The sequence below is a fragment of the Protomyctophum bolini genome, assembly GCF_963924005.1.
Source record: "Protomyctophum bolini genome assembly, chromosome: 2".
NCBI lineage: Eukaryota > Metazoa > Chordata > Actinopteri > Myctophiformes > Myctophidae > Protomyctophum > Protomyctophum bolini.
Genome location: NC_137863.1, coordinates 37454761 through 37481381, shown reverse-complemented (window position 1 = coordinate 37481381; position 26621 = coordinate 37454761). Strand labels below are relative to the sequence as shown.

At 42.4% G+C, this 26621-nt stretch overlaps 3 protein-coding genes across 4 annotated transcripts; 2 read left to right on the top strand and 1 right to left on the bottom strand.

Annotated features, from left to right (window-relative positions):
• Positions 1–729: 729 nt before the first annotated feature.
• Positions 730–11798, top strand: twf2 (twinfilin actin binding protein 2). The gene is made up of 8 exons (XM_080777305.1): positions 730–1141; positions 5512–5690; positions 6830–6925; positions 7787–7891; positions 8860–8985; positions 9171–9321; positions 10530–10651; positions 11067–11798. The coding sequence occupies exons 1-8, from the start codon at positions 1045–1047 to the stop codon at positions 11232–11234; spliced, it is 1044 nt and encodes a 347-aa protein (XP_080633431.1). The 5' UTR covers positions 730–1044; the 3' UTR covers positions 11235–11798.
• A 6187-nt stretch (positions 11799–17985) lies between these two features.
• Positions 17986–20871, top strand: cisha (cytokine inducible SH2-containing protein a). Its single transcript, XM_080787459.1, has 3 exons — positions 17986–18806; positions 19392–19546; positions 19886–20871. Exons 1-3 carry the CDS (start codon positions 18787–18789, stop codon positions 20380–20382), a joined length of 672 nt encoding a protein of 223 aa, XP_080643585.1. The 5' UTR covers positions 17986–18786; the 3' UTR covers positions 20383–20871.
• Positions 20872–21014: 143 nt separating this feature from the next.
• On the bottom strand, positions 21015–26557 carry hemk1 (HemK methyltransferase family member 1). 2 transcript variants are annotated; one of them, XM_080787441.1, is made up of 11 exons: positions 26072–26557; positions 25262–25429; positions 24386–24477; positions 24212–24305; positions 23220–23357; positions 22843–22907; positions 22710–22759; positions 22439–22544; positions 22062–22157; positions 21718–21828; positions 21015–21452 (listed from the first exon to the last, which is right to left on the bottom strand). In XM_080787441.1, exons 1-11 carry the CDS (start codon positions 26141–26143, stop codon positions 21401–21403), a joined length of 1044 nt encoding a protein of 347 aa, XP_080643567.1. In that variant the 5' UTR covers positions 26144–26557; the 3' UTR covers positions 21015–21400. The 2 variants fall into 2 exon arrangements, with proteins under 2 accessions (XP_080643567.1, XP_080643568.1); XM_080787442.1 differs by lacking the exon at positions 25262–25429.
• Between the last annotated feature and the right edge of the window lie 64 nt (positions 26558–26621).

Sequence of the window (26621 nt, the reverse complement as noted above, 5' to 3'; positions counted from 1 at the left end):
GGGCTAAAACCGGCCATAGCTGTCATCACAAATGTGATGAGGTCAGCACATTTGGGCAAGTGGTTATGGCCAAACTAGAGGGTTTTCATGATTCTGAACCCATTCCAAGCATTATTCTTGCACGGAAAACGCTGATTGGGCTATATTCGAATTTAGCCATACAGCTTATATATTACCCTTAGATATTGCTCGTTTATACTGGAATTCAAGACCAGAGTTGAGCAGTCTTGCATTGGTGACGGAGAACATTTATCAGACTCACTCAATTGCAATCATTTATTGATTTAGTTTTGCTCTTGAAAAAGGAACCTTGACATTAATTTTGTTTGAGCACTACAACACGAGTATTCAGGGGGGAAAAACGTTTTAGAAGGCATTAGGCGGCAGGCCTCGGGTATTAATGGGTTAAGTGTTGCACCTCTATTATAAAGATGCTCATTAAAGTAATGACCATACCTTGCTGCGTAAGTCTAGACATAAGTATCACATCACAGTGCTCTGAGCTCATTGTATCTATCACTGGGTCAGGGGCTCAAAAGCTAGGTTTGCACATGCAGGTCAGTCAGCAGCAGTTACTTCCTCCTTGCCAGCGTGTGCTGGTGGGGTGGGGGTTTTAGAAGGCCAATACCCGAGGCTGGAGAGGCAGTGGCAGCTAAATTTGGGAAAGCGGTGATCGGGTTCCCTCTGTGCACATGATACTGCCCTAGTTACTAGAGCTGTGTGTCCCTTCTCAGTCACACTGTCACTCTCAAAGAGCCCACACTCACTCTCACATTCAGATCAGTGCTTAGTCACAAGTTCTATTTATTTTTTTACTTTTATTTATTATTTTTCTTAATATCAGGCCAGACAGAATTAACTCCCCCCCCCAAAACAAGAATCTGTGTACTGTGGAACTTCTTTCTTTGGACTGGACTCAACCTGTGGTTTTGGTTCTGTGGATCTTCTGTACCCTCTAGAACACCTCTTCCCTCCTGTGTTTCTTGAGCTCCCCTGGGAAACTCACTCGGCGGCGAGAGGAACAGATTGTCTCGCTGACCCAACATGTTTCTGGTACTGGTGGTGACGCCGGAACTGAGGGAGTTCCTGGCCAGGGCAAGAGGTGGAGGTGTGCGCCTCATCCAGGTCCTGATCGAAGACGGTGAGTGACTCGGGTCTAATTTGATCATGACTCAGGCCTAGAATGGTGGGGCTGGTGGCAGTTTTAATTGATGGATCTTTATTACCAGGCATAACACAAAAAGTTTCCTGTATTCAATTTATCAAGACGTAGAGCGGCTGTGGCTCAGGAGGTAGAGCAGGTCGTCCAATGATCCCTGGGTCGGCGGTTCGAATCCCGGCTCCTCCTGTCCACATGTCGAAGTGTCCTTGGGCAAGACACTAAACCCTACATTGCCTCCAATGATTTGGTCGGTGTAAGCTTGCCACCATTGGTCTGTGAATGTGGGAAGTGAGGACGCTGGCGTCGACTGTTCGCCGTTTCACCTCCCAATGTATGAATGAATGAACCATTGTAAAGCGCTTTGAGCACTTGGAAAAGCGCTATAAAAATGTAATTCATTAGGGCATAGGAATGGGCACTAAAAGATCATTTTGTAGATCTTATGCTTTCTGGTAAAAAAAATATATATTTTGGTGGGATACAAATTTCATCCATTTGGAAGAGATAACAAATAGTGTCCTCATTTCTTTATTTTTGTTTCAAAGAACATTTATTTCCTGTTCACTAAAGAGCTGGAGAGATGGGGTTACTGAGCAAATACTCTAGGGATGCACCGACATATTGGCAAATGAAGCTGACATTAACTGATGGCATTGGCCGATATTTATCTTTTGTTGATACATTTTGCGCTGGCTATGTTGGTGTTCGTTATCTGCAGCCTACCAAGCTGTAGATTCTGAACAGTTATTTCTTATAATGAAGATGTATTTGTTTCCCTGGCACAAAAGTAATGCAATAATAATAATGAAATGAGCTAATATCGGTATCAGTATCGGCTATCGTCTAAATTGTTATTTTAAACATTGGTATCGACCAAGAATTTCCACATTGGTGCATCTCTACTCTATACGTAGCACTGATTACAATGAGAATATAGAGCTATTTAACATTTTGACTAGCTATTCTAACATATACATATCCCTTACACACCATTTAATGTATGTATTCTTTCAGGTCCATTTCTACTCAGATAAATTAATGTGTATTAAACATCATCACGTAGAAATGCTTCCATGTCTGAGTGAAGTACAACTGATCAAAAACACTAGTTTCACAATCTGCTGGTCAGCTGCTGTCTCTTAAGTTGTTATGACTGCATGCCCAACATTCATTCAGTTGCCAGCCCAGAACGTTTGTTTGTGCAACATTGTGGTCACTGGATCAAGTTGTTGAGTCTTAACTTTCCCATATCCCAATCACAGAAACATATAGACTGAAATGAGATTAATAAACAGCTCTAGGATGCAACAACTCCAGGCACACAACTCAAGATAATCATGATTGAATGATGTGTATATTTAGGGCTGCACTATCAATTGTCTGCTTACTAGTGATTATTCTATTTAATACATTGATTCAATTGATTTTAATCATTTTATTCTTTATCATTCAACCGTGTTGCACAAAAAGAGTAGAAGATAGCCAATCAATCTACAAGCTGATCTTTTAGATCTGGTACTTACCAGATCTTACTTATTTCGTAAAATGTATTATTTGATAAAAATCAAGTTTATTTTTATTTTGTATAATTGATAATTATTTTTGATTAACTGTTGCACTGTTGATTAACTGCCCTTGTATGAACCTAATATCAGTATCGTAGACCACTAGATGTACAGTTACAGTGGAGGGAAATAACCATAACTGTCCCATGTGGCAGCTGTTGTTGAGCAACACAAGTCACACATGGGCCCGGTGCCAGCTGGGTCATCTAAATAAATTGGAAACTGCGGTACAAGGGCGGTTTCTAGACATTTGTCTAGTGATGTCATAGCTTGCGTCACACCTTTCAAACTGGCATCCCTATTTTGGGAATGTCAGTACAGGCAGAAATATTTGGGGGGGGGGGGGGGGGAGCCCAAATAGCAGATCTACAAGTTGACAACATGCTGCAAGCATGTACTATAGTGTATATTGGCTACCAGTATTTTTGAAAATCTTTGAAAAGGGATTAAGTGGTTAATATAATTTGGTTAAATTGTTTTGAATATTTTTTACAGGATTTTACTGTGTGGGCAGTTTGATATTGTGAAAGGTGGACCTTTTTTTATGTGGTCTCTGTGATATTTCAAAATATGTCTTCTTGTCTTTAATATCTGTGTTGAGGTTATTTATGATTAGGTCTACACAGAGCCATAGAGTATAGACAGAGTTACGCAAACTCCGTTCACTTCATGGGGCCAGTCCAATGGCGGCTCTTCTACATAGACTTCTATTGGTTTGTCCCTAATTGAAGGCTCCACATAGGGACTACCGGAAGTTTACGGAATGCATTGGAGTCTATGGGCTCGTGCGAGAACATGAACCACGTGACCAGGCTGTAACTCTTCTATTAGATGGCTCTGAGTCTACAGTACAAAGACAGACTTGCATGTAGCGTTGAGTGTAGCATCAGACTGTCTCAAAGGAGATGGTAACTGGTCTGTCGTACACCCTTACTGAAGTAGGCTACTGGTCTGTCGTACACCCTTACTGAAGTAGGCTACTCGGGGACTGTCTAGGCTATTTTCTTTTTTTGGACATGGTGACATGGTGTGTCGCTGTCCAGCGACACACATTTTCATCATGCCAGTGTTAGTAAAAGAAACAAGATCATTCTGTCCTATTTCATCACTGCTCGTGACTTGCTGGCGTTGGTATGCCACTTGTGTTTCTAGCAGCCTATGGTTTATGTGTATAATATTTGCAAAGTGAAGAGCGGGAGAGACAGAGCATGCCCGATGGAAAGTATGTGTCCGTGCAGAGAGATGGAATGTGTCGGGGCTCAGAATAGCTACTGCTCCCGAGAGTGTCAGGAAATCCCCCTGCACCCCACAAGGGCATCAGACGCAGGATTCTGTGAATGTTTGTGTGGAGGTTAACAGACGTCATATTAAGTGATAGGGCCAGTGATCAAACCGTTTAACACTGTTGCTAACTTTCACTATTCCTTTTTTTATTTCATTGTTGTTCTATATACAGTATGTTTCTTATTATTAATTTCACTCTTAAGTAGGCTACCCAAGATGGAACAATAAAGAAACATTGAATGTTATATTTCTCTGTGTTCAGAAGAATCAAGAAGAGTGTAGTGTAACTCACCCATACAGGTTACAATCAGAGAAATGCTGATGGTATGTTTATATGGAGTCAGTCAGTGGGTCACCCGTGCTGAGAGAAAATCAAGCGCTTCCAGTGACAGCACTTTAATCTGTCAATCTTAGCTTAACCCATGAATAACTTTAGACCATAGTTGACCTTTGCATTCCGAAGAGCTACAGATCTGACCTGTTAAATTCTTAATTGAAGTGTCGAGACTGATCCAGGCTAAGCGCCGCCACTAAATACCAGAGGAAGTGAAAGATGAGACGGGCGGCGGGTGAATGAGGTGAAGAACAAGGACTGAGGGATGATGTCATTGAGATTTTATTTTTTAACAATTGGGCGAAACTATACTTGGTGTGCTTGTGTAGAAAAGTCTACACTGTGTGTGTGTGTGTGTGTGTGTGTGTGTGTGTGTGTGTGTGTGTGTGTGTGTGTGTGTGTGTGTGTGTGTGTGTGTGTGTGTGTGTGTGTGTGTGTGCGTGTGCGTGCGTGCGTGCGTGCGTGCGTGCGTGCGCATGCGTGTTTGTGCGCACGTGTTTTTCTAAAATATGAGATGACACAGCATTCTAGATTTAAAAGATTAATTATGTTCTCTGAGAACATAATTAATCTTTTAAATCTAGAATGCTGTGTCACTGAGACTCAGTTTTGAGAATATAGATGAAACATGTCCTGCGTAATATTAGTGACAATGTGACATCATCTACTGGTTAAATCATCAAACTCAGTAATATAATTTCTTTACTTGCTGAGTTTCTTTTCCTCTGGAAAATGTTAAATGATCAACTTCTATAGTCCCCAATGCCATCCCTGACCTCATTTGCTGTTGATGTTGATGTGTTTCTTTCAAAAAGTTTCTTTCAAAAAGTGGCAGTGAGGTAATCTTAAACTATAGAAAGGAGTAATGGTACACTGCTACAATAGGTTTTCAGCTGAGCATCCCCTTCACCACCACACATTTAATGTGTGTCTCTTAGGATTTTCTTTCTTTCCCTTTGGTCCACAATACATACTGTATGTATTTTATTTAATTTGTCTTAGGTTTTACTTTAATATACGGCACAAAACTAACTCAGGCAAGGTCAAAACATGATTCAGCAAGCTAAACAAATTACAAGCTTGTAGATCTTCTATTTCACCCAGAATATGGATGCTGGGGTTCACGTGGGTATAAGGTATGTGATGAGTGCTGCTCTGCATTTCAGAGCAGCTGGTGCTGGGTGCCTCCAGAGAGCCAGAGAGGAGCTGGGAGCAGGACTATGACCGCTTCCTGCTTCCCCTCCTGGACGACCAGGAGCCCTGCTATGTCTTCTATCGCCTCGACACCCAGAATTCACTGGGCTACGAGTGGATCTTCATGTCATGGTCTCCTGAAGAGTCTCCAGTACGTACTGTACACGTGATTGTCTCCACCAGGCCGAAGGCATGGGGAGAGAGTATGTTTTGCACTCCGTCCGTGTGTGTCCGTCCGTCCGTCCGTCCGTCCGTCCGTCCGTCCGTGTGTCTGTCCGTCTGTGTACAGCTAATCTCCGGCAAAGTTAACCCGGTTAATGCCAAACTTTGCACACACACTCCCCGGATACCAACGATGAACCTCTGCCCCAAATGATCCAGAACGGCCTGTTATAGCACCACCAGGAGGCACAACTTTTGAAAAACACATTTGTTTATATTACTCCTCCAGATTCTGTCCAAAAATCCCGCAAATAGTTACACACTATGGGCTCCATTTTGTTCGAGCATTCTAAATACAGTATTTGGGGATTTAGCAGTGGGGAAGGGGTGTCCCCGCACTAAAGTTGGTAATTTGGTTACCTGTCTAAATCCCTAAAACACCTCTGTTACCCGTTACATTATGCATAGGTGTGGTTTGGGCGTTACAATAATTAAACCAATCACTGTGCCACATGCCATTGCTTTTACGGGATCCCTTATCCTGCCCATTATGCCCAGTGCTATTGCTTCATAGCGTTACGGTCTCCCATGGAAGAGTGATGTGTTGCTTGCCTTGAAGTCTCACTTGGGCTGCAATCGCCCCCCACTTTTTCTAGTTACACTCTCATTCACAGCTCACATTCAAGCTAAATTGCCGTGTAGATACACAGCAGGCCTATGCATTATGTTGTGGCTGTCGGCTATAAACCTTGTATGTCCAAAGCTGTTACGTTTCTTGAAAGGAAAGAAGAAAACCTGTGCTCCAATGCATCCAATGTAATTCTCATTTGGTCACAAGCTCTTGTTAATACTTCATTGGTTAAATATTTATAAAACCCACAGACAGACTTAACCACCTTTACATGGATGGATTAACATTGCCACAGGCCCTAGCCTAGGCACAAACATGCCACAGATCCCCCCATCCCCGAAAGGCAGAAAGGTATAATATCTTTTTCAGGAGTTCAACTCCTGGAAAGGTCTGATTCAATGGCCATAATTGACAGCATGTTCAGTCTCTGTTCGTTGTTCAATTTGCGATGACATGCTGTACATAAAACTATGCCCCTTACCTTATGTGGGTTGCAGGTGAGACAAAAGATGCTGTATGCGGCTACCCGGGCCACAGTGAAGAAAGAATTTGGAGGTGGCCATGTGAAGGACGAGCTGTTCGGAACGGTCGAGGTCAGACATCAATTAGAACCAGAATAGATGTTTACTGCACGTGTTTATGGCAACACTTTTCTTTTTTAATATTTTCAAAAATAGCCTATCTACAAGCTTACAGTGCGTACCCTTGCAGCGTGTTGTGAGCTTGTATATTGGCTATTTTCCCTATTTGTCTTATGTTGAAGTATATAGGACTTTCAACCGTATCTGCTTTATATAATTGGTAATTACTTATGCTCATAAGATGGCACAATTTCATTTTACTCACTCTGTTTCTCAGAGGTGAGCTGTGGTCATTTCAGAAACGTTCCCATCGATGATGTCCAACTACATCATCTGGTAGACAGGTTTCTCAACTGTCCACAGCCAACCTCTGAGACACAGAGCAAGTAGACATAAAGGTGGGAAAGGGAAAGTGTCAAATCTGTTTTCAACTTCACCCAGCTGATGGCTGCTCAGGGGAGCAGTTAGGATTTAGGAGTTAACTATCTTGCTCATGGACACCTCAACACATAGCTGAGACCAAAAATTTTACCCATCCAGCCTGAGTCTCTACCCATTCACCCCTTCCTTAATAAATATATAACCAATTATACGAAAATAAGATTGAAAATGTTCAACTTTTCCCTTTAAGCTCAATTACATATAGTGACTATTAAGTTACAGTATGACCGCTCTTGCATTTAAATGTATATGTATGACTTTATGGAGTTCTCGAAATGGGGTCCGCGGACCCCCAGGGGCCCTTGAGGGAGTTCCAGATGGTCTCCCCAGAAAAAACATTGTAGCATCAGTTTAACCATTTCATTTACTGTACATCGGCTATTTGGAAATAGCCGATCCACAAACCCCTCTTGTTTGGACTGTCACCACTAGGAGGACATCAGTCTGTTGGGCTACCAGCGTCACGTGTCGTCCTGCTCTGCTCCCGCCCCGCTCACGGCAGCCGAGCAGGAGCTCCAGCGCATCAAGATCACAGAGGTCAGAGGTCAACCTGTCAGTGTTGTTGTCATTGTCCTTCAGCAAATGCTATGCGTACTTGAGTATTTGAAGCAACCACCCGTGTCAGATGTTTAGGCAATTGACTATATATATATATTTGTTTGTTTTACTGCTGCTTTACCAGGCCAGAGTAAGGCAGGTGAGTCATTTGTTGTCAATAAAGGTGGTTGATATTTCTTTGTTAAAATGTTAAAGCTCTATCCATTGGTTCCCGACCTTTGTGTACTGAAGTACCACCTCAGAAAATATGTGGCTCTCCAAGTACCACCATAATAACTCATGTTAAAATACAGGAGCGTAGACCTGCCCTTTTTGTTCCATTGCTAAGCCAATAATACTGCTGCTCTGACAAAACTCTGTCTAATCGCTAATCAGCACAACTGGTGATATTTCTAATGTGATTAATCCGTTCTCAAATCTTCTATTAACGGCTAGGTGTGCTGTCATGCTCATTTCAGCACGGCTGGAGAGCTTATTTCAACCAATTGCTTGGTCAGAACTACTACCTGTAGTAATATTTCAGTCCACTTTAGTCTTTTTTCCCCTTTTCTGGGGCGTCTCCTCTGAGTACCACCAGAGGGGGGCTCAAGTACTACCAGTGATACTAGTACCAGTGGTTGGGAACCTCTGGATACCGATAGTGACGGTGTTTGTTCAGTAACATGGATGGGTCTCCCTGTCTCTGTCTCCAGCTCTTTGGTAAACATAAAATACATTTTCAGGTCAGGATGCCAATTTCATCCAATCAGGAGAGAGAACCCCACAAAGATCCTTTATATCAACTTAGTTCCATTTTAGTAAATGATTTGATTCATCACTTCCAATCAATTGTTTATCATATCCAAAAGCTCTTGAGACACTTTCAGTGTTAAACACTTTTTGTCCTTCCTCAGTTGCCTGAATTGACTTGAACTGATGTATCTCTGTGTGCACACTGCCCTCTACAGGTACAGACAGAGATCAGCGTTGAAAGTAAGCATCAGACTCTTCAGGGGCTTGCATTTCCGCTTCAGGAAACAGCCAGCAGAGCCTTACAGCAACTCGCTCAAAAGCGCATCAACTACGTTCAGTTGGTGAGTGTCCTGAACGAGCACAGAGTAACATTGCCCTGGCCACGAACCCCCATAACTGGAGTCATAATGGGGGTCTGCAGACTAATACACACAAAACTGGGTTTCTTGAAGTTAAAAAGTTTGAGAACCACTGATTTATATGATATATTTGTGACATTCTTCTATTTTATTACATTTTGTTTCAGAGGTTGGACACTGAAAAAGAGACGATCGAGCTGGTCCACTCCAACCCTACAGAAACCCGTGACTTGCCCCGCAGAGTTCCTACAGACACACCCAGATACCACTTCTTCCTCTACAAACACTCCCATGAGGGGGATCACTTGGAGTCTGTTGGTACGTCCTCAGTCCCTGTCTGTGTTTCACTGTCACTGTCCTCGCAAAACACCTCTCACTTCCACTACAATACTGCTCTGTTTCTCGACCATTGGTTCACAGCTGGACTACTAGTGGTCCATGGTATAATTACAGGTGGTCCATGGGAAAAAGTTTCAGCCTGTATGTATGTGGCTGTATGCAGCCTACAAACATCAGTTATCCAATTATCTCCCAACTTGCTACAAAAATAGCTCATGGTTCTGGCTAGGCAACCATCCACTTTTCCACCTTCACGTGTCTCCACGTCTCATCACAAACAAAACACATTTTCCGCCCGAACCTCTAGTATATTTTCTACTCACTGGCAGGTGAGTCATTGGACACAACAGCAGTGACAACACAGCAATGTGTGGGGAGTAACTAATATGAAGTACCTCAAATTTAAGACACATTTTGAACTATATAAAAGTTGAAAATTAAATATTGACTGTTAAATACTGACTTCATTGTGCACGGTGTTGCGCATGGTGTCACGCACCAGAAATAGCAGATCTACAAGCTCACAGTGCGTTGCAGCGCAACATGTATATCTAGCTATCTAGCTATTTTCCATGTACAAGATCAGCGTGCAACCAATAATAAATCTGTTATTAAAGGTCCTTACACACTACACAGTACACATGGGGTGTGTGATGAATTAAACAATCTTGGTGTTCTTGTTCATAGGCAGTGATACATTTACCTCATCTTGGAAAGTAATTATATTTGTGTTCTGTGGAGTTTAGTATTTGTTTTTAATTCATGTGAATTAATCACACAAAAACAACCTTAAGATTCTTAATGTTAAATATGAATACAAAAACGTATATAACTTGTATAATAAATATATATTGTTTTGGGGAGGTGAGGTGGGGTGCTCCTCGATGATTTATATTCGAAATATGCTAGTGGCGCAGAGCTCAAAATAGCTTGCAAACCACTGCCATACTGTACCACACATTGAGAATGTAGTTGGTCATGGCCAACTGTCCTCAACATTACTTCAAATTACTGAGAGGCGTTTGAGGACATAACCTCTCATCTGACAGCATGCTATAACCATATGCACAACTCGCAGGCAGCTGAGCGCATGGCTTTGCAATGATGTCTTTCTTTCTGTCCCGTCTCTGTGTGTAGTGTTCATCTACTCCATGATGTCTTTCTTTCTGTCCCATCTCTGTGTGTAGTGTTCATCTACTCCATGCCAGGGTACAGCTGTAGCATAAAGGAGAGGATGCTCTACTCCACCTGCAAGAGTCGATTGCTGGAAGAAGTGGAGAAAGATTACAATTTGGAGGTTGCTAAAAAGGTAAAATAGATACATAAATGGATGCATCAACAGTGGGAGGTTCTCGGCATGCAAAATAGATGGTGGGGAAAAAACATAATGAACAAAAATAGAAATACATATATTTGCTATAGTTGCTATATTCGCAGCCAGTAGTGTTAGCGCAACTGTAGCAAATGCATTTCTTGTCTTATTCCCAATTTCTGGTATTCCCAACTTCTATTTAGATTGACTTGATACAAACTCTAAATGATCCACTGAAGGTTTCATTTGTGCATATTCAATTAACCTCTAATATGTATGTATAAGGAGCCTGTTGGATTTGTGAGTCAAGGCCGGGGACTGGGGTCAGGGGTGCATGAACCTCCCCTCTTCTGCGTGCCAAGGGAGAATCTGCATGTTTACTCTCAATCCTTATGTCTGTATCCGTATACAGTTGGAGATTGACAACGGAGATGAGCTAACAGAAGAGTTCCTGTATGACGAGGTCCATCCCAAGCAACATGTCCACAAACAGGCCTTCGCTAAGCCCCGCGGCCCAGCGGGGAAAAGGGGACACAAGCGGATTATCAAGGCGACAGGGGAGTCCAAACTGGACAGCTAGAGCTGGCCAAAGCCTTCTTCTCGTCATCATTGTCCACAGATTCAGTCCAGCCTTGTTCTATAATCCCATGTCACCGTACAAACTGTTGCCTTTTATTAAGTGAATGGCACATGCAGTAGATGGATTTCTTGTGTCATTTTTACGTTGACTATCCTTCACTGGTCGTTCAGCAAATGTGTTTTAGGAACCTTTGAAGGTATACTACAGTAAGATTCAGGGTTGTTTTATTTTCATTTTAAGATGTTAAACAAGCAATAAGGCAATTCAAACGTAGTAAAGGAAGAAACAAAAATATTCGGTGTTGGAGACTGGTAGAAATGAGTCGGAATGCCCCATCAATGTGAAGTTAATGCTTTTGGCTCTTCTATACCTTTATACTCTATACTATTTTGAGTTGCTATATTTGCTGTTTACAATATAGTCTACTTTAACACGATTAATAATACAATTGTTTAATTCTCGTGTGTTGTTCATGTCCTTCCTCCAGTTAAAGTTTTCTATCAAACTTGTTTATAAAACAAATCAAAAATTCCAAAGTAATTCCAAATAAAATCCTAATTTATACTCTGAGTTCCTTATCAGTTCATAGTACCAGTAAGACGCCCTGAGGGCGGGAAGCGCCCTCTCCCTCATCCGCCTGGGTGACGGCAGACTGCTGGGCGCTGGAGCACTGGCACTTTGGCATGGGGGGTCAGATCAACATATAGAATTAATTCTGTACGGGCCATATATGGAGCGTGTCTTGAGTTTGATGAGGGCAGATCAACATATGGAATGTTAGAACAGGTCTGCTCCATATATGGAGATCTGAGGGTGGCAGCGGGGACAGTGACTTGAGTGTACAGGGTTTGATGAGGGCCCAGGTAGGGCCTTAATTTTCGGGCCTGTTGAGAACTCTAGTTTTCGCCGGCTGCCAGGCACAGCTGCACTAATAACTTTGGGGCGGACCCGTCTAGAGTTTGAATTGACAGGGTTAGTCAAAAGGGTGTCATCGAAGAGGAAGGACGGATGGCGAAGAATCAACATGTAGAATGTCAGAAAAGGTCAGCTCCACAGATAGAGATCTAAGGGTTTGAGGTCAGATGTAGAGTTGCTGGCCGATATTGATGACATCAGGCCGGGATCTGCATATATGGTCATTCCCATACAGCATATGGGGTTAATATTGATGACATCAGGGATCTCCATCCCTGATGATGCCACGAGGCATGACCATATATGGTATGGGGTGATGGACGGACGGACTGACGGGAAATGCACATTTTCATAGTAAATGACCTGAGGTCGCAATTATTGCCTCTACCTTATTATTAGTATATATGTACTAGATGCAGCAAAGCATTGTATTGGCCTGTTCAATGGGAATTGTAAAGTGCCATTTGCCATTTCAGCTCTGGGGCTGGTGGAGCTGTCCACATAGAGTAGCCTGGATGAAGGTGTAGTGAGAATGCACCTGTAGAACGGTACAACCCTTCCTCTGTAGACCTTCTGCCTTCATCTTTTCAAAATCAGCCACCAAACAAGAGACAAGTGTGTGGAGTCACAGGACTCGGGAGCATTGTTGCTTTGTGGAATCATATATTTATAAAGTGTGTGAAGTGATGTTGTTCTTGTACACATGAAAAGGGAACACAAAATCAGGCCAGAGTTGCATATATTCTCCACAATGTTAACCAGGATCACTTGCTGAAATGAAAGACTCTTAACGGCATGTGGGTGGTGGTTTGAATAGGATGGAAAAATAAGTCCAACTTATTTTTGAGCAGCGCTAGCCCCCTCCTATGCACAGCTGTGTGTGTTTGTACCACGGAATGTGATGATTTGATTGACTGAGGACGGAATGTGATGGAATGTGATTATAAGAGCGGCCCTTACTTCACACAAGTGAAGAATGGCATTGACGTCTCCCGGGTACTGCAAATGCCACCTTGTGTGACAGCCTGACAGGCCTAGGCGAGGCGACACAACACATGCTAGCAGGGCGTGTCCAGCTTGCGTAAAATAGATGCTATGAGTGACTAGTCACTACCCAGGGCAAGGAAGGACACAACATACATGACGTTTGTAGCTTTATTCCTCCATATGCAGGGAATTATACACAATAATATTATTTTACACAGGAGAGGCGATAGCTCTCCACTGTCCGGACAGAAGCTATCTCCTGAGTGTTTGTGGAGATGACTGACCTGTTGTGCCTTAATCAAGTCCATGCACAACAGGTGCGCAGCCACACCCAGCTCTGAGTTCAGTTCTAGTTTGACTCAGGCCAGGTGTGACTGCTTAAATCAGTCACCCTCCATCTCACAGATGCATCGATGGAATAGAATAGAGGAATTAATTTGTGTCCGGGTAGCTCAGTCGGTAGAGCTCTCGCCTTTGGAGCACGAGGTCATGCGTTCCATCCTGGACACCGCCAACTCAGTGTATAAGTAGCACGGTGCAGCAAGGTTGTGAGGTAAGTATACTGGGAGCTGATGGTAGGTGTGGCGCTGCACCTCAGCGATCCATCTCCCAGGGGTCTGGCGCATTGTAACACAACAGGGATAGACTCCCGCGTTCTTGGCTGATACCGACAATAAGCCTCTTCGATCTACTTACTTGGATAAACACAATACGTGGGGGTCAGACAGCACAAATTAGAAGTGGGCAAACCATGTAATGAACAAAATAAAGAAATGCTTCTATCATGCTAGCAGTGAAAAATCTTAAACCGAATAACAAAATGCTCGCCTCAAAACACAGCGTAAGGCCGGCAGAACTACTCAGCCTGGTATACCTAAATATAACCTCAGTAAACTTAAACCTAACCTTTAAACCTTATTCCTAACCTTAACCTCAGTAAAACGATAAGTCAACCAGAACCTGTCCTGAGACTCTGTGCTTTTCTTTCTGTCTACACCAAAATCTCTTTGTCAGAAATAGTAGATCTACAAGCTCACAACCTAACACATTTTGTTACATGTATCTGCTGTGTTTGGCTAATGTTCTACCAATGTGCAAGGAGTTGATGCCATCAGACGGTATCCATAGATGTAGGTGTCCCTATTGTATTTGTAATCATTTTCCCAATCAGAATATCTGTCTTCCCACACATGAAAAACTATGTCCAAAACCTTTGCACATATAGGTCCAGTTCTTTTCCAAACTTTCTCAACTTGCATTGTGGGCTAGGCAGTCCTGATGGTGGTGCTAAAGTTGTGTAAGTCTGACAGTGATTCGGATTAGTGAGAAACAAGTCACCAAGGTGACTACAGTCTCCATAGATTTACATGGCATTTCCCTAGTTGTTTTACCATCCTGATCTCACAAACAGTGTCAAACTCTTTGCATAATAACTACGGGAGGTTCTTCTTTTTTTATAGTGCAATAATGTGGAACTGGGAGGATCCTCCATTGTTCTGGAAGTGCTCATGCAAGTTGTTTATGAGGTCACGCAAAAGGTCGTCATTGGGGACTTCATTTCAGTACCTCAACCTTTTTGTCTATCTTTGTCAGTTTGTCTATCGCTCAGCCTCTCAGGCTAGGACCAGGTGACAAATTACAAACGTATGGCTTTTGTGGTGTGTGTGTAATCGTATAGGCATAGTGTGTGGAAACTTGCAGAAGGGTGACATCAGTATGTGCGTTGTAGTTGCCTACCAAGGCGATATGACTCTAATCAAACACTAATAGGTTTCATCTGACCTGACCTAGGCTGTGGCCACTGTCAGAGCTGATCAGTCTAAACTGCACTTGATTGCTGGCGCAGGCGCTTATTGAGCGGCAGTCTGTGGGGAGCAGAGCTTGCTGAAAGGATATTTGGCAACAGCTCTGCCAAGCTATTTGTCTTTAAATTGCGCTCATCATCTGGGGTAGGTATCATTCACATGCCACTTAAGCTGCCAGCAGTGAAGATGTGTAGCAGGTCGTAAGGCGAGGTTCCTGTTAAAGAGGTAGTGATAGAGAGGTCCTTTATCTGCTGATGATGAGAGCAAGATGATGAGAGAGGAGTCTTGTGTTTCTCATGGACAGGCGGTCGCCCCTGGAGCTAACTGTGACTGAAGCCAGAACAACAAATATGATATCTGTGTGCACACTGACTTTTAACTTACACCCACCCACCCCATGCAGACTACCTCTTAAAAGCAATGATGAATTAAGAGATGGTGGTTCCTTTGTAGTTGGTCTATGTTACCGGTACATTTAGATTTTTAAAGAACAGTGGAGAGCTGTAGTACGAGGGTGGGAAAAGCAGCTGAGGGAGTTAGATCCTAATTTGCTGCTGGCCTGCTGCATGTGTGCATGTCCCCTCCAGACGCATCATTCTTGTTAATCTTGTTGTAAATTCTGTGTGGGGTGGTCTAGATTAGCTAGTTCCCATACCTGTATACCTATTATCGGGAGTATAGGTCAGACTGTGTCCGACATACCTTGTTGCTGTTTGATGTATGAATTTGTGCCATTAAATATGACTATTTTCCATTAGCCTTGGGTTTCCTCATCTAACAACACATTATCAAAACACAGTCAGGTAGATGGTACTAACACGTTTATTGTTGAGGGATGGTACAAGCCTAGCAAGTACTAATGTAAATGATAGGACAGTCCCTTTTTTCAGGGTGTACCTCGGATTGGCATGGTTTTGAGGTTTATGCACAGAGCCGATAAAATCCATCCCAAGTCATTTAACCCATTTAGGACTGATTCAGATTCTAAAAATGCATGCCTTCTAAATACTGACCTAAATTTTCTTTTTTTTATCTTTATTTCTATTTTGTATTTCCTGTTATATTGTATTGTTTGTGATATGGATCTCCCTGGGTCTGAAAAAAAGATTGATTGATTGATTGAAAATTTCAATTAAAAAAAATAATGTATTTTGCTATATATATAATGTACATAGCAACAAAGGGGTTCCCGTCCTGAATCGGTAAAACACCAAAAGGTGTTCCCGCCCAGAATGGTAGGCTCACACTACGGGATAATTGCGATTTTGGGTCAGGACAAAATGGACCGGGAGCGATAATCTGGCATGAGTATATCTTAAAACCATTACATCCGATTGGCTCACAGATGATCGGGGCCACCCAGAGATACATTTCAAACATGTTTCATATTTATCTGGATGACTAGTACTACATCACTGCTGTCCGAGTGGGACAGCGCGAGTGGTGGTATGTGATCGAGATAAACAAAGAGACAGACGTTCAAAGAGAGGACGCTTGACACAGCGACCAGTCAAAACTCCCTGTGGTGCGTTGTTGGACAGTTGAGGCTTATCTATATATGGCAAGAACATGACGATCTTGTCTTGTCTTCCCAGACGTATCAGAACCGTTCATCTGTTACCACCACACCTTTAGCATCAATAATGTTATTGTGATGTAGCCTGGTTAATAAACCAGACTAATATCGCACGGGATCGATTCGGTCTGGTTTATTGTGTGCATGTGTAAGATAATAAGAGGATATAAGATCATCGGTGTGATGCAACCACATCTCCTGTAGTGAGTGAGGCGGAGGGGGGGAAGGGGGGTCAGGGCAGGCCCAGAAAGCATCCTGATCCTTGCCTATGCTGTGTATGTGTAGCAGTGGCTCAGAGCCTCTCCCTGGTGGCCTCAATAGTCTAATGTCTCCCCCAGTTCATGGGGATATCCCTTTGGTCTAGTGGTTAAGATAGTAGTCTGACCAGCTCAGTGGCCTTGTGGTTAGAGTGAGATTGGGAGGTTGGGGTTTAATCCCCTGGCCAAGATTATAAAAATGGAACCCGATGCCTCCCTGCTTGGCACTCATAAGGGTTGGATTGGGGAAGTCCCTGTAACATGCATACTAGTGTCATGTCCAGAGGGTGTACGTCATCATGGCTGAAGAATGTACTTGTACAAGTTACAGAAAGACATGGCTTAAGGCTACTAATTTACTTATGTCACAGTCTACATAGCCCACATGCAAACATGATGTTACGTTACAGTATTTAAAGCCTAAAGACCCATTCATAGTCCAGCCGTAGCATACACAGACAAATGGACCATGGTTAACCGGCCACTTCCTGGAATGACAACATGAACAAGATTTTTTTACCCCCAGATTTTGTGACGATCAACAAACTGACATTCCCAATCACCCAGGGGATAAAGACTGGAAACAATCAAAATATCAAATGCTTTACATTTTTTAAAGTTACATACATTTTAACTGCCCAGGCCTCACTGCCTCAGGAAAAGTACATAATGGAACTTTTTGTTCCCTTTTGAGTAATAACACAGCTGCCTATTTGTCCAATATAATTAGTTCAAGAAAAAGAAAATATTTTGTTCAGCTATTGCCAGTGATTCAGCACACTGTCAATAACTTTGACAAAAAATAATCTCTACAAGGTAGATCGGCATGTATTTATTGGACAGCCTTTTTTCACCTGAGGATCTCGGGTTCCAATTATGTCATATCCTCTGAAAACAGGTATGGAGGGTTGCTGACCCTAACAGCTTTGTTTACTTTAATTAAATGAAAAACAGTTAGGATATGTTTCCAAGTAGATTGGGTACAAAGATGGGGATAAAGACTGGAAACAATCAAAATATCAAATGCTTTAAAATGTGAAAAGTTACATACATTTTAAAAGTACATACTGGAACTTTTTGTTCCCTCTTCTTGAGTAATAACACAGCTGCCTATTTGTCCAATTTAATTAGTTCAAGACAAAAATATATCCAAGAAATCTTGTATTTTTCCATCTAAACGAAATCTATATTACTGGAAATAGCCCGTGTGCATTCCCATTATCTTAATGGCGAGGCGGTGAATTCTCAGAATGTAGGCTAGGCCAGAGCAACAGTGGGCGGAGATCAACCAGCAGCGATTCTTGGAAAGTGGATAAGAGGAAAGCTACAGCGCGATTCCTGGGAGCGCCGGTTCACTGGAAGCATGGGAGCAAGGCGCAGAGAATGGCTAGACTAGACTAGACCGGAGCAAAACACGACGACACCATGTGTCATACAAGTTGAAAACCTCTAGACTGTATTGGCTCATTTGCGTTTCATGAATTAAAGCTTCAAACATTCCCCCCCAGTGTTTTGGGTCGGTTGACCACCAGAACAGAACCACGAGCGCGGTTGAACAGGAGTCAGTCAGTGCGTCTCCTCTAGTGACGTCAGAGCCGCTGGTGTAACTGAAGAGTTCTCAGAATAGAATTCTAGGAATTGGTGATTTTTAAATGCCAAGCCTACACGCTCGCCGTCCTTCAGTTCACACATTTGGATTTAATTCTAGAAGACAGACAACACACTCCACACTGCTGCTCTTCTTTTCATTTTCTTATTATTTATACTGTATTTGTTTTAAATACATTTATTAAATCTGTAGGAAATTCAGTAAAAGAGACAGGCAGCAGGCTATTAGCGTAGACCTGGATTCTGGATACGGACGACTGACGACACTCTTTGTCTTTGTGTTGTTTCTAGGCTAAAATATAGTAGAGGGGAATATTTGTCCTGAGTCTTTCTTTTTAGTCGCGAATGTGTACATTTCTGTGGAATAAGTAATCTGATACATCGGATTCCGGATTCAAGACACCATGATTCTGTGTGTTCAAGGGTAAGTTGACATTGTGTCTCAGTCCTCCTACACAGGTTATATCCTCTTCAGGATAAAATCGTAATCTATTATAAAATAAAGTAGGCCTATGTATCTATTGACGTACGTCAGTTATTCGTTAGCCATCTATGTAAATGTTGTTTGTGTTTGCCGCCGGGATGAATAGCCTCTATCCTGATCCATTTAGATTTGTTTAGAGACTCTTCTGAAATTAAAATTAAACAAAGCGCCATACATTATAGTAGGCTAGGCTTACTTCGGTAGCCTACATGGAATGCGAATTCAACATTGAACAAAGTCAGGACTATAGGTGAACCTTAGAGTATACTCTAAGAGGTGAACCGACCCGGTTCTGACGATATCCTATTTTTATTTAAAGTGTGAACAATATATTGATTATACCTGATTGATTGATTATTAATGACCATTAATAAAATAAAGACAAATTGTATCACTTGAAAAACAACATTTTAACTTTTTTTCTTTTTTTAATTAAAAAAGTTAGAGAACCGTCCACTGGTATAGACAAAGGTGGCTTTGTGTCTCTTCCACTGATCCTCATCGATCAAACTATTGTGTTTCCAGGCCCAGGTCTATCCTGCCCACTGGTCCATCTACTGAACGGCGGGCTGGCACCGTCTCTGCACAACACTGTCTCCAAAGCAGCCAGGCTCCAGCCTGGGACCCCACAAAGGACCTGCGAGCAATTGCCAGCAATTTTTGCTATCTAGAAAATTCAGGTACAGTACGACTTGTTTTGTCTGCCTTCTTACGATTTAGCTGGATAGGCGTTGTTCAAATAATAGTTCATATGAAAATTGAAAAAAAATATTCTATTTAATTTTAGTACTAAATATGGAGTGTTCATTTAAAATGTACACCATTTAACTCTGAAAGTGTAAGAATTACTTGAGTTAATTATTTTAATTATAATACTAATACAGCTAAATCGACACTGTAAATAGCACATTGATTACATTACATTATGTATAGTAGGCTAGTCTACTACACAGTGTAAAGAGCATGATTGTCTTGATCAGAGTCAAGTATTTAAATACAGTATGTCGCTGTGTGTACAGGATGGTACTGGGGAGCAGTGACAGCAGCCCAGGCCCATGCTGCTCTGCAGGAGGCCTCGGAAGGGTCTTTCTTGGTACGGGACAGTAGCCACCCTCAGTATATGCTGACCCTCTCTGTGAGGACTGTACGGGGTCCCACCAGCATACGGATCCAATACAGCGGGGCGCAGTTTTTACTGGACTCCTGTTCCCCGGCCCGGCCCAGCCTTATGTCGTTCCCGGACGTGCCCAGTCTGGTGCAGCACTACATGGGACCAGGGAGGAGAGTGGAGGAGCGGAACGCAGAGGAGAAGCCTTCCAAGCCCTGCCTGAAAGCCATCCAGGACACATCGGTGGTGTTAAAACTCAAGAAGGGCGTGTACAAGGCGGCGCACTCCTTTCCTTCCCTCCAGCACCTCACCCGGCTCACCATTAACACGCATTCGGATCGTCCCGACCAGCTGCCACTCCCTAGGCCTTTGCTGCGCTACTTGCACGGCTACCCCTTCAAAGTATGACTGATCCTTCCTGGAATCATTTCAAATGACTTCTAAGGAAAAAAACTGTTAAAGTGACCACACATGACAATCGCTATAATGGCAGTGAGAGGCCAGTCGGGCAAAGCCACACTGACTGTACTCATGACCGTGTTTTCTTTCTTAAAATACGCCATGGGATGCCTGTGTAAGGTTTCATGGACTTGATTTGTCAAAGGCTGGGTTGTCATACAACCTGGCGAGAGATTAATCACAAACAATGCTCAGTACTGTAATGTAATATTCTACAACACGTGGAAATTGTAATGTTCCTGAGCAATTACTTGTTTTCAGTGACACATTTTGTTTTTTATCACAGTAAACATTTACTTTTTTTCTACCTAAATAAGCAAGTATGTAACATTTTTTTTCTATGAAAATAATTGACAGTAGACGTCTTTTCACATTGTTTTGTGTTGTAGTGGTTGAAATCCCATTATTACCCACTGGATTAAAACTCTATAAACACTTTTTCTTGTGACACTTGTTTTGAATCATTCAAATTGAGGACACAAAGGCCTTTGAGATAGAAGTACAGTATGTGAGGGGTAGTTTTCTTTTTTCGGAGTAAGCAAAGTTCGTTCAGTTCATTTTTTAGCTTAACAATGTGTGCGGCTTACGTCTGACTCAGCGAAGGGGAGGGTCATTCATCAGTGGATTCGTAGAACTACTGCATGCTTTCTGGGAGGGTGAGATTCGGAGAGGGAGGCTTCTAAGAAAAGGCTTCAGTAATTACCTTCAGCCCTATGCAGGCCTTTTTTTGTTTTTTGTCGTCTCTCGCTGTTATACAATTGACATTTTTACACACAGTATGTTGCTTCTTTAAAACCCCAACGCAACATGAATCCAATGTAAACTTTCGTGAATAGGACATTTTGAATAGTGTTTTTTTGGGGGGGGCAGCGTGTGTTTGGCAGCTTTCTGGGTGGGGGTTCGGGGAACAGAGGTTGTGACCACCTGGCATGAAGCCTGTGAAACCCAGTCCACATCTCAATGTTTCTCAATCCAGATCATGCATTTGACTTTTTTTCTGAAGGATGCAGAATCGTGGCCTAAAGACAGGGAGAAAAGAGCATATTCAGCAGAAAGCCATTGAATTACATGCCACACTGACTGTACGGTAACGACAGTGTTGCACACCAAAATAGCTGATCTACAAGCTCACAATGGTTCGCAGTGCAACACATTGTGAGCTTGTATTTGGGCTAATTTCAGTGAGCAACATGATTAAATCAGGCATAAGAGCAAATACATCAATACGTGAAATGATACTAGGTCAAAACAATAGGCAAAAAAAGAGATATTCTCCATAACAACCTGTCTGTGATGTCGTGTCGTGTGTCTACATATTGTAGACCTTCTACGTGGTCCTCCACCCAGCGCTGGATGAGTGGGGGGTGGCGTGGATCAACCTCCAAGTAGACGGGGCTGTCAGCAAATGAAAAACATTCACATTTAACTCAATCAACACTTGAACAAGAGTTACTTTAGATGGAATTAGTAGCACATGCCCAGAATTATTATAACTGGAAGTGCTTTTAAAAGCTTTACTCATTTAAGAAGGAAACATGACACTTGTGTTTTTCAGCAAATGCCTTTCTTGTGACAAGCGGCAGCTTTTAGGAATTAAACGGGGGGAGGGAGGTGGTGCAGTCCATTACCCGTGGTTTATTAAGATCTTCGGAGCCAGAGTGAGAATCTGTGTGATCACTTTCAGGCCATCGTGGCCTCCGTCGAGTGCAGCATGGTCCTCAAACCTGCAGGACGGCAGGGTTTGCACGCTCATTCTCACAGAAAGGCAATATCAAAAGAGGAAATGTTTTCATTTTTAGAGGTTTGACTAAGTCCCAAGGAATAAACTTCCCCATATGGAGGAAAACTAGCACTGAGCGTTTTTTTCTGAGTTTGGTTTGGTTACTGGAAATATCTTTTGGTTCAGCTATTGCCATAGTGATTCAGCACACTGTCAATAACTTTGACAAAAAAAGAATCCCTACAAGGTAGATCGGCATGTATTTATTGGACAGCCTTTTTTCACCTGAGGATCTCAGGTTCCAATGATGTCATATCCTCTGAGAACAGGTATGGAGGGTTGCTGACCAGCATTGAGACAGGGCTGCAGAGGCCCACAACTGCTTCGGCATCTATGTAATAAGATTTTGTGAAACTATTAATTGAACAGCCCTATTTTACACTTCATTGTATACTCTAATTCAAAAGGTTTCACCATGACATGACGAATAGTGACGCCAGGTTGAAAGTGGTTAAAGAATAAATGTCTCCCAATATATTAACAGTGTTCACTTGACCTTTTATTATGTCCACATGATGGACTTGTAGTCTGTCTTGAAGTCCTAACCTGCAGAACACCATCAAAAATGACTTCATAAGAGCAAACAAATAATACAGACAACAATGAACCTTTTCTCATGTTATGATTACCTCAGTGCATTCTCTCTGGTTAATTCCACTGCATCCTGGCTCTGGTCCAAGGCAATTATTTTGATCTAAAACAGACAAACACAGCTGTGTTGCTATTTGGCAAGAATCTAATCAATACTGTGTAAGGCCATGATAACCGTGGAACTGGGCAGTTAAGATAAATGGCCAACTGGGCCCGAATTGGGGAGAATTGAAAGGTAGTTGAAAGACCTGGTCCTGGGTTTTGAGTGAGAAATGGGCACTATTTGTGGGAGAACTGATCCCATTCTCAGTGCACAGTTCTCTTGTATACCAGTGTACTACTGGAGAACAGAGAGAGTTCCTGCTTCTACATGTAAGTACCAAAACTTATGTTCAGATTTACAGTACAAGCTGACCTGTGGAAGGTTCTTCAGCAGGCTCAGGGAGATGGCGCCAGATCCACAGCCCACTTCCAAGCATGTATATTGACCCTTAATGCAAACTCCAGCCCCCTGCTTCACCTGCATGTCTGCTAGGATTATCCCTACCAATTCCTGTAAAAAGCACCAACAACAAAAAAAATCACACCCATGTGATGTGAGGGGTGCTCTTGCCATCATACATCATCATATTCCGGCCAATCACAGTCCTCAAGGCTAATCACTTGTGGTGTCCTCAATTTTCTGTCCTCAGTTTTTATCCTCAGTACGTACATTGCTCAGCCAATCAAATCATCACTATGTGGTGCTCAGCCAATCAAATCATCGCTTGGTACACACGCACACACGAAGCTGGGTATAGGAGGGGTAGCGCCCCTCAAAAACATGTGCATGTGTATGTAATTTAACTAGATTAGGTTATTAAAAGGTGGTGCAAGTCTCTGTAAAAATGTATGTGTTCAGTTACGGGGAATTCCCAGTCTCTCCATGACTAACTCTTTTAGTACATTTCACAGGTTGGGATACCAATTTGATCCAATCAGGAGAGAAAAACCCACATTTATTAGATTATAAATATCTGTATCAAATTCTGTCTTCACATTTCTGTGCTTCATCACTTCCACATGTTCATCCTGTGCCCTGTATATGTTCTCTCTCGTTAGAAAACATTATTATATCTCTCTTTATTGGATTATATTGGTATCCTGACCTGAAAATGTATTTAATGTTTATTAAAGAGCTGGAGAGACAGCGGGACCCCTGTTACTGAACAAACACTCTTCTAGAGCAATGATTACTTAGCCTGGAAACCAGACGAATTAAGAATTATATGTATGCACTATGCAGTGATATTATTCTGGCCATGCCAGGCCAATGTTACTATCAGAATATAACACTTATTTTAACAAACAATAAATCTTACTCCCAGATAAAGATTAACATTGTATGTGTCTATTCTCCCTTCTAACCTCTGTTTCAGGTCTTGGTATGAAAACTGGAGGTCTCATCTTCAGTGTTAGATCTCTGAAGTCCCACTCTTCAATGACATATTGCACTGGAATTCTAAAAAGTAAACGCATGACATCCTGACTGTGATCAGGCTGATTACCAACAGTTATAGATTATGTTAACAGGTTCCATACCTGGAAAGACGTTTGATACACAGCTCCCACATCTTCTCAGTTTGTTCACGGCTAAGACACGCGGTCAGGTTTTCCCTTTCAAGGCTTCCTATCTGAGGAAACAAATAACCCATGTGAGTGGAAGGGATTGAAAAGTAGAGGCATCGAATTTTACACGGCCCACAGCTTCATACCTGAATTGTATTATGAATGGCCCGCCCAACAGTATGGGACATTTTGAAAGTGTTTTAACCTGGGCATTTCCTAGAGTATAATTTGTCAGTGTTCCTTGCATCTTTTTTCACATTCACACACCGATGCCGGAGGAAACCATGCAGGGCACCAACCTGCACATCGGGAGCAATTAGGGGTTCAGAGTCTTGCTCAAGGACACTTCGACGGCAACTCTGGGGGAGCCCACAGGGTTTGAACTGGGAACGTTGCGGTTCCCATCCGGTCACTCTACCCCTAAGCTACTGCCGCCCCACTGTAGACTGTACCACTGTACTATTTGCAAACTGTTAATAAAGTATTCAATCAATCAAAAGAACATACTGTGAAGATGACAATCTGTGTTTTCACAAAACATTTATACAATGACATTTTGGATAAATGATCATTAGTAATACATGTAATAACAAATAATAGCACAGCTAGAACAGTCAGGTAGGTCTGCCTGTCACGATCATGAAATCTTACTTGACGATTGATTGTCGCACAAATAATTGCAATTAAGGATTTAATTGTGTGAAATCAATAATATATCAGTATTCTGATATTAACCTGCGGGCCACATTAAGTGAAGGCGACGGACTCATGAGGCCCCCGGGCCGCCAGTTGTCCATGTATGCTCTATATATGGTGTCAGTGGTGGCTGTCACAGCTTTGTTTACTTACAGTTTTAGCCCCAAGCAGGTGTGCAATAATGTACTGGCTGGAGCATTCAGGCTCAGAAATGCCTCTGTCCTCAAAGCACCTCTCCCATAAGGCGATGGCTTGCAGTGCCGTGATGCTGGCTGTGGGTAAGGCTGGGACACTGTATGACACCTGGGGGCCACACATTCCCTAAAGAGAACCATAAGCAGTAGAACTGAAATATACCTTGATTGATATGCAGTATTAACAACAAGCGATAAATGACAAATGATGGCTGAGTTGTTCCAACAGATTGCAACGTCATAGGTTAAGACACAAAGCAACTTAAAAACATTCTTCAAAGCTAGACAACGTAGTCCTCGATTCTGAGGTCCTTGAGGGGGTTCCAGGGGTCCCCAGCAAAAGTATTGATAGTTTAGGATTAGGAACCGTCCAAATGGAGTCTGTAACTCTGAGTGTGCAAATGTACTAGCCATGGTTCACATTGATTGATTGAAAGTTGTATTAACAGTTTGTAGAATATGTACAGTTCAACAAAGGTACAGGTCAATACAAAATCTGGATAAAACCAGAAAAAGCACTAAGACTTGTTTACATAAGGGTCCTCAATTTTCAATTCATCAGAACATTTAAAGACATAAATCATCATGATCATCATGATCATGTCATCATGTTTCAGGGCTACAAATGTACAAATGTACAAAACCAAAGCTTTGTATTGCCAAACTGGGGGTCCTTGAAATCAAAACATTTGAGGAGAACCACTGATCTATCTGACACAACCTAAGAGTGGGCTAAACGCAAGCATCCCATTACTGTCTCTAAGCATACCTTGACTCCATCACAGCTGCCTTTTAGAAAGCGATGGTGTTTACAGAACACATTCAGAGGTCTTCTCCACATGATCACCCCACACGTGTTGTTCAGCAGGAGAAGATGCTAAACACCACAACCAAGTCCTACCATAACGCACGCTTTACTGCCATCTAAGTAAACTTCACTGACTCAGATTTTACATGGTCAATGAATAGAATAGCCAACACACGACTCAAAACAGACTGTCCAACCTTGCGTCATCAAGCTCTTTACTGAACCTGTAGGGCTGTAGAAAGCCACGGATTTCAATGTGCTGCTATACCTACTACTCAGATGATCCACTAGAGCTAGCCTAAACCTACTGTAATCCGGTCATTTTCACGCAGGCATCGATGCCGTATCGATCCGTTCCTGGTCGGATCTGCGAGCTGCAAAGCGAATTGATCCCAAAACTACAAAAGTCAGGTCATTCAGTTCATGTGAATAGAAACGTTCCCACATGTGCGCCCACTGCGCCGCGCAGCAGCGTCACAACATGAACATGCATTGCACGCATGCGCTGTAG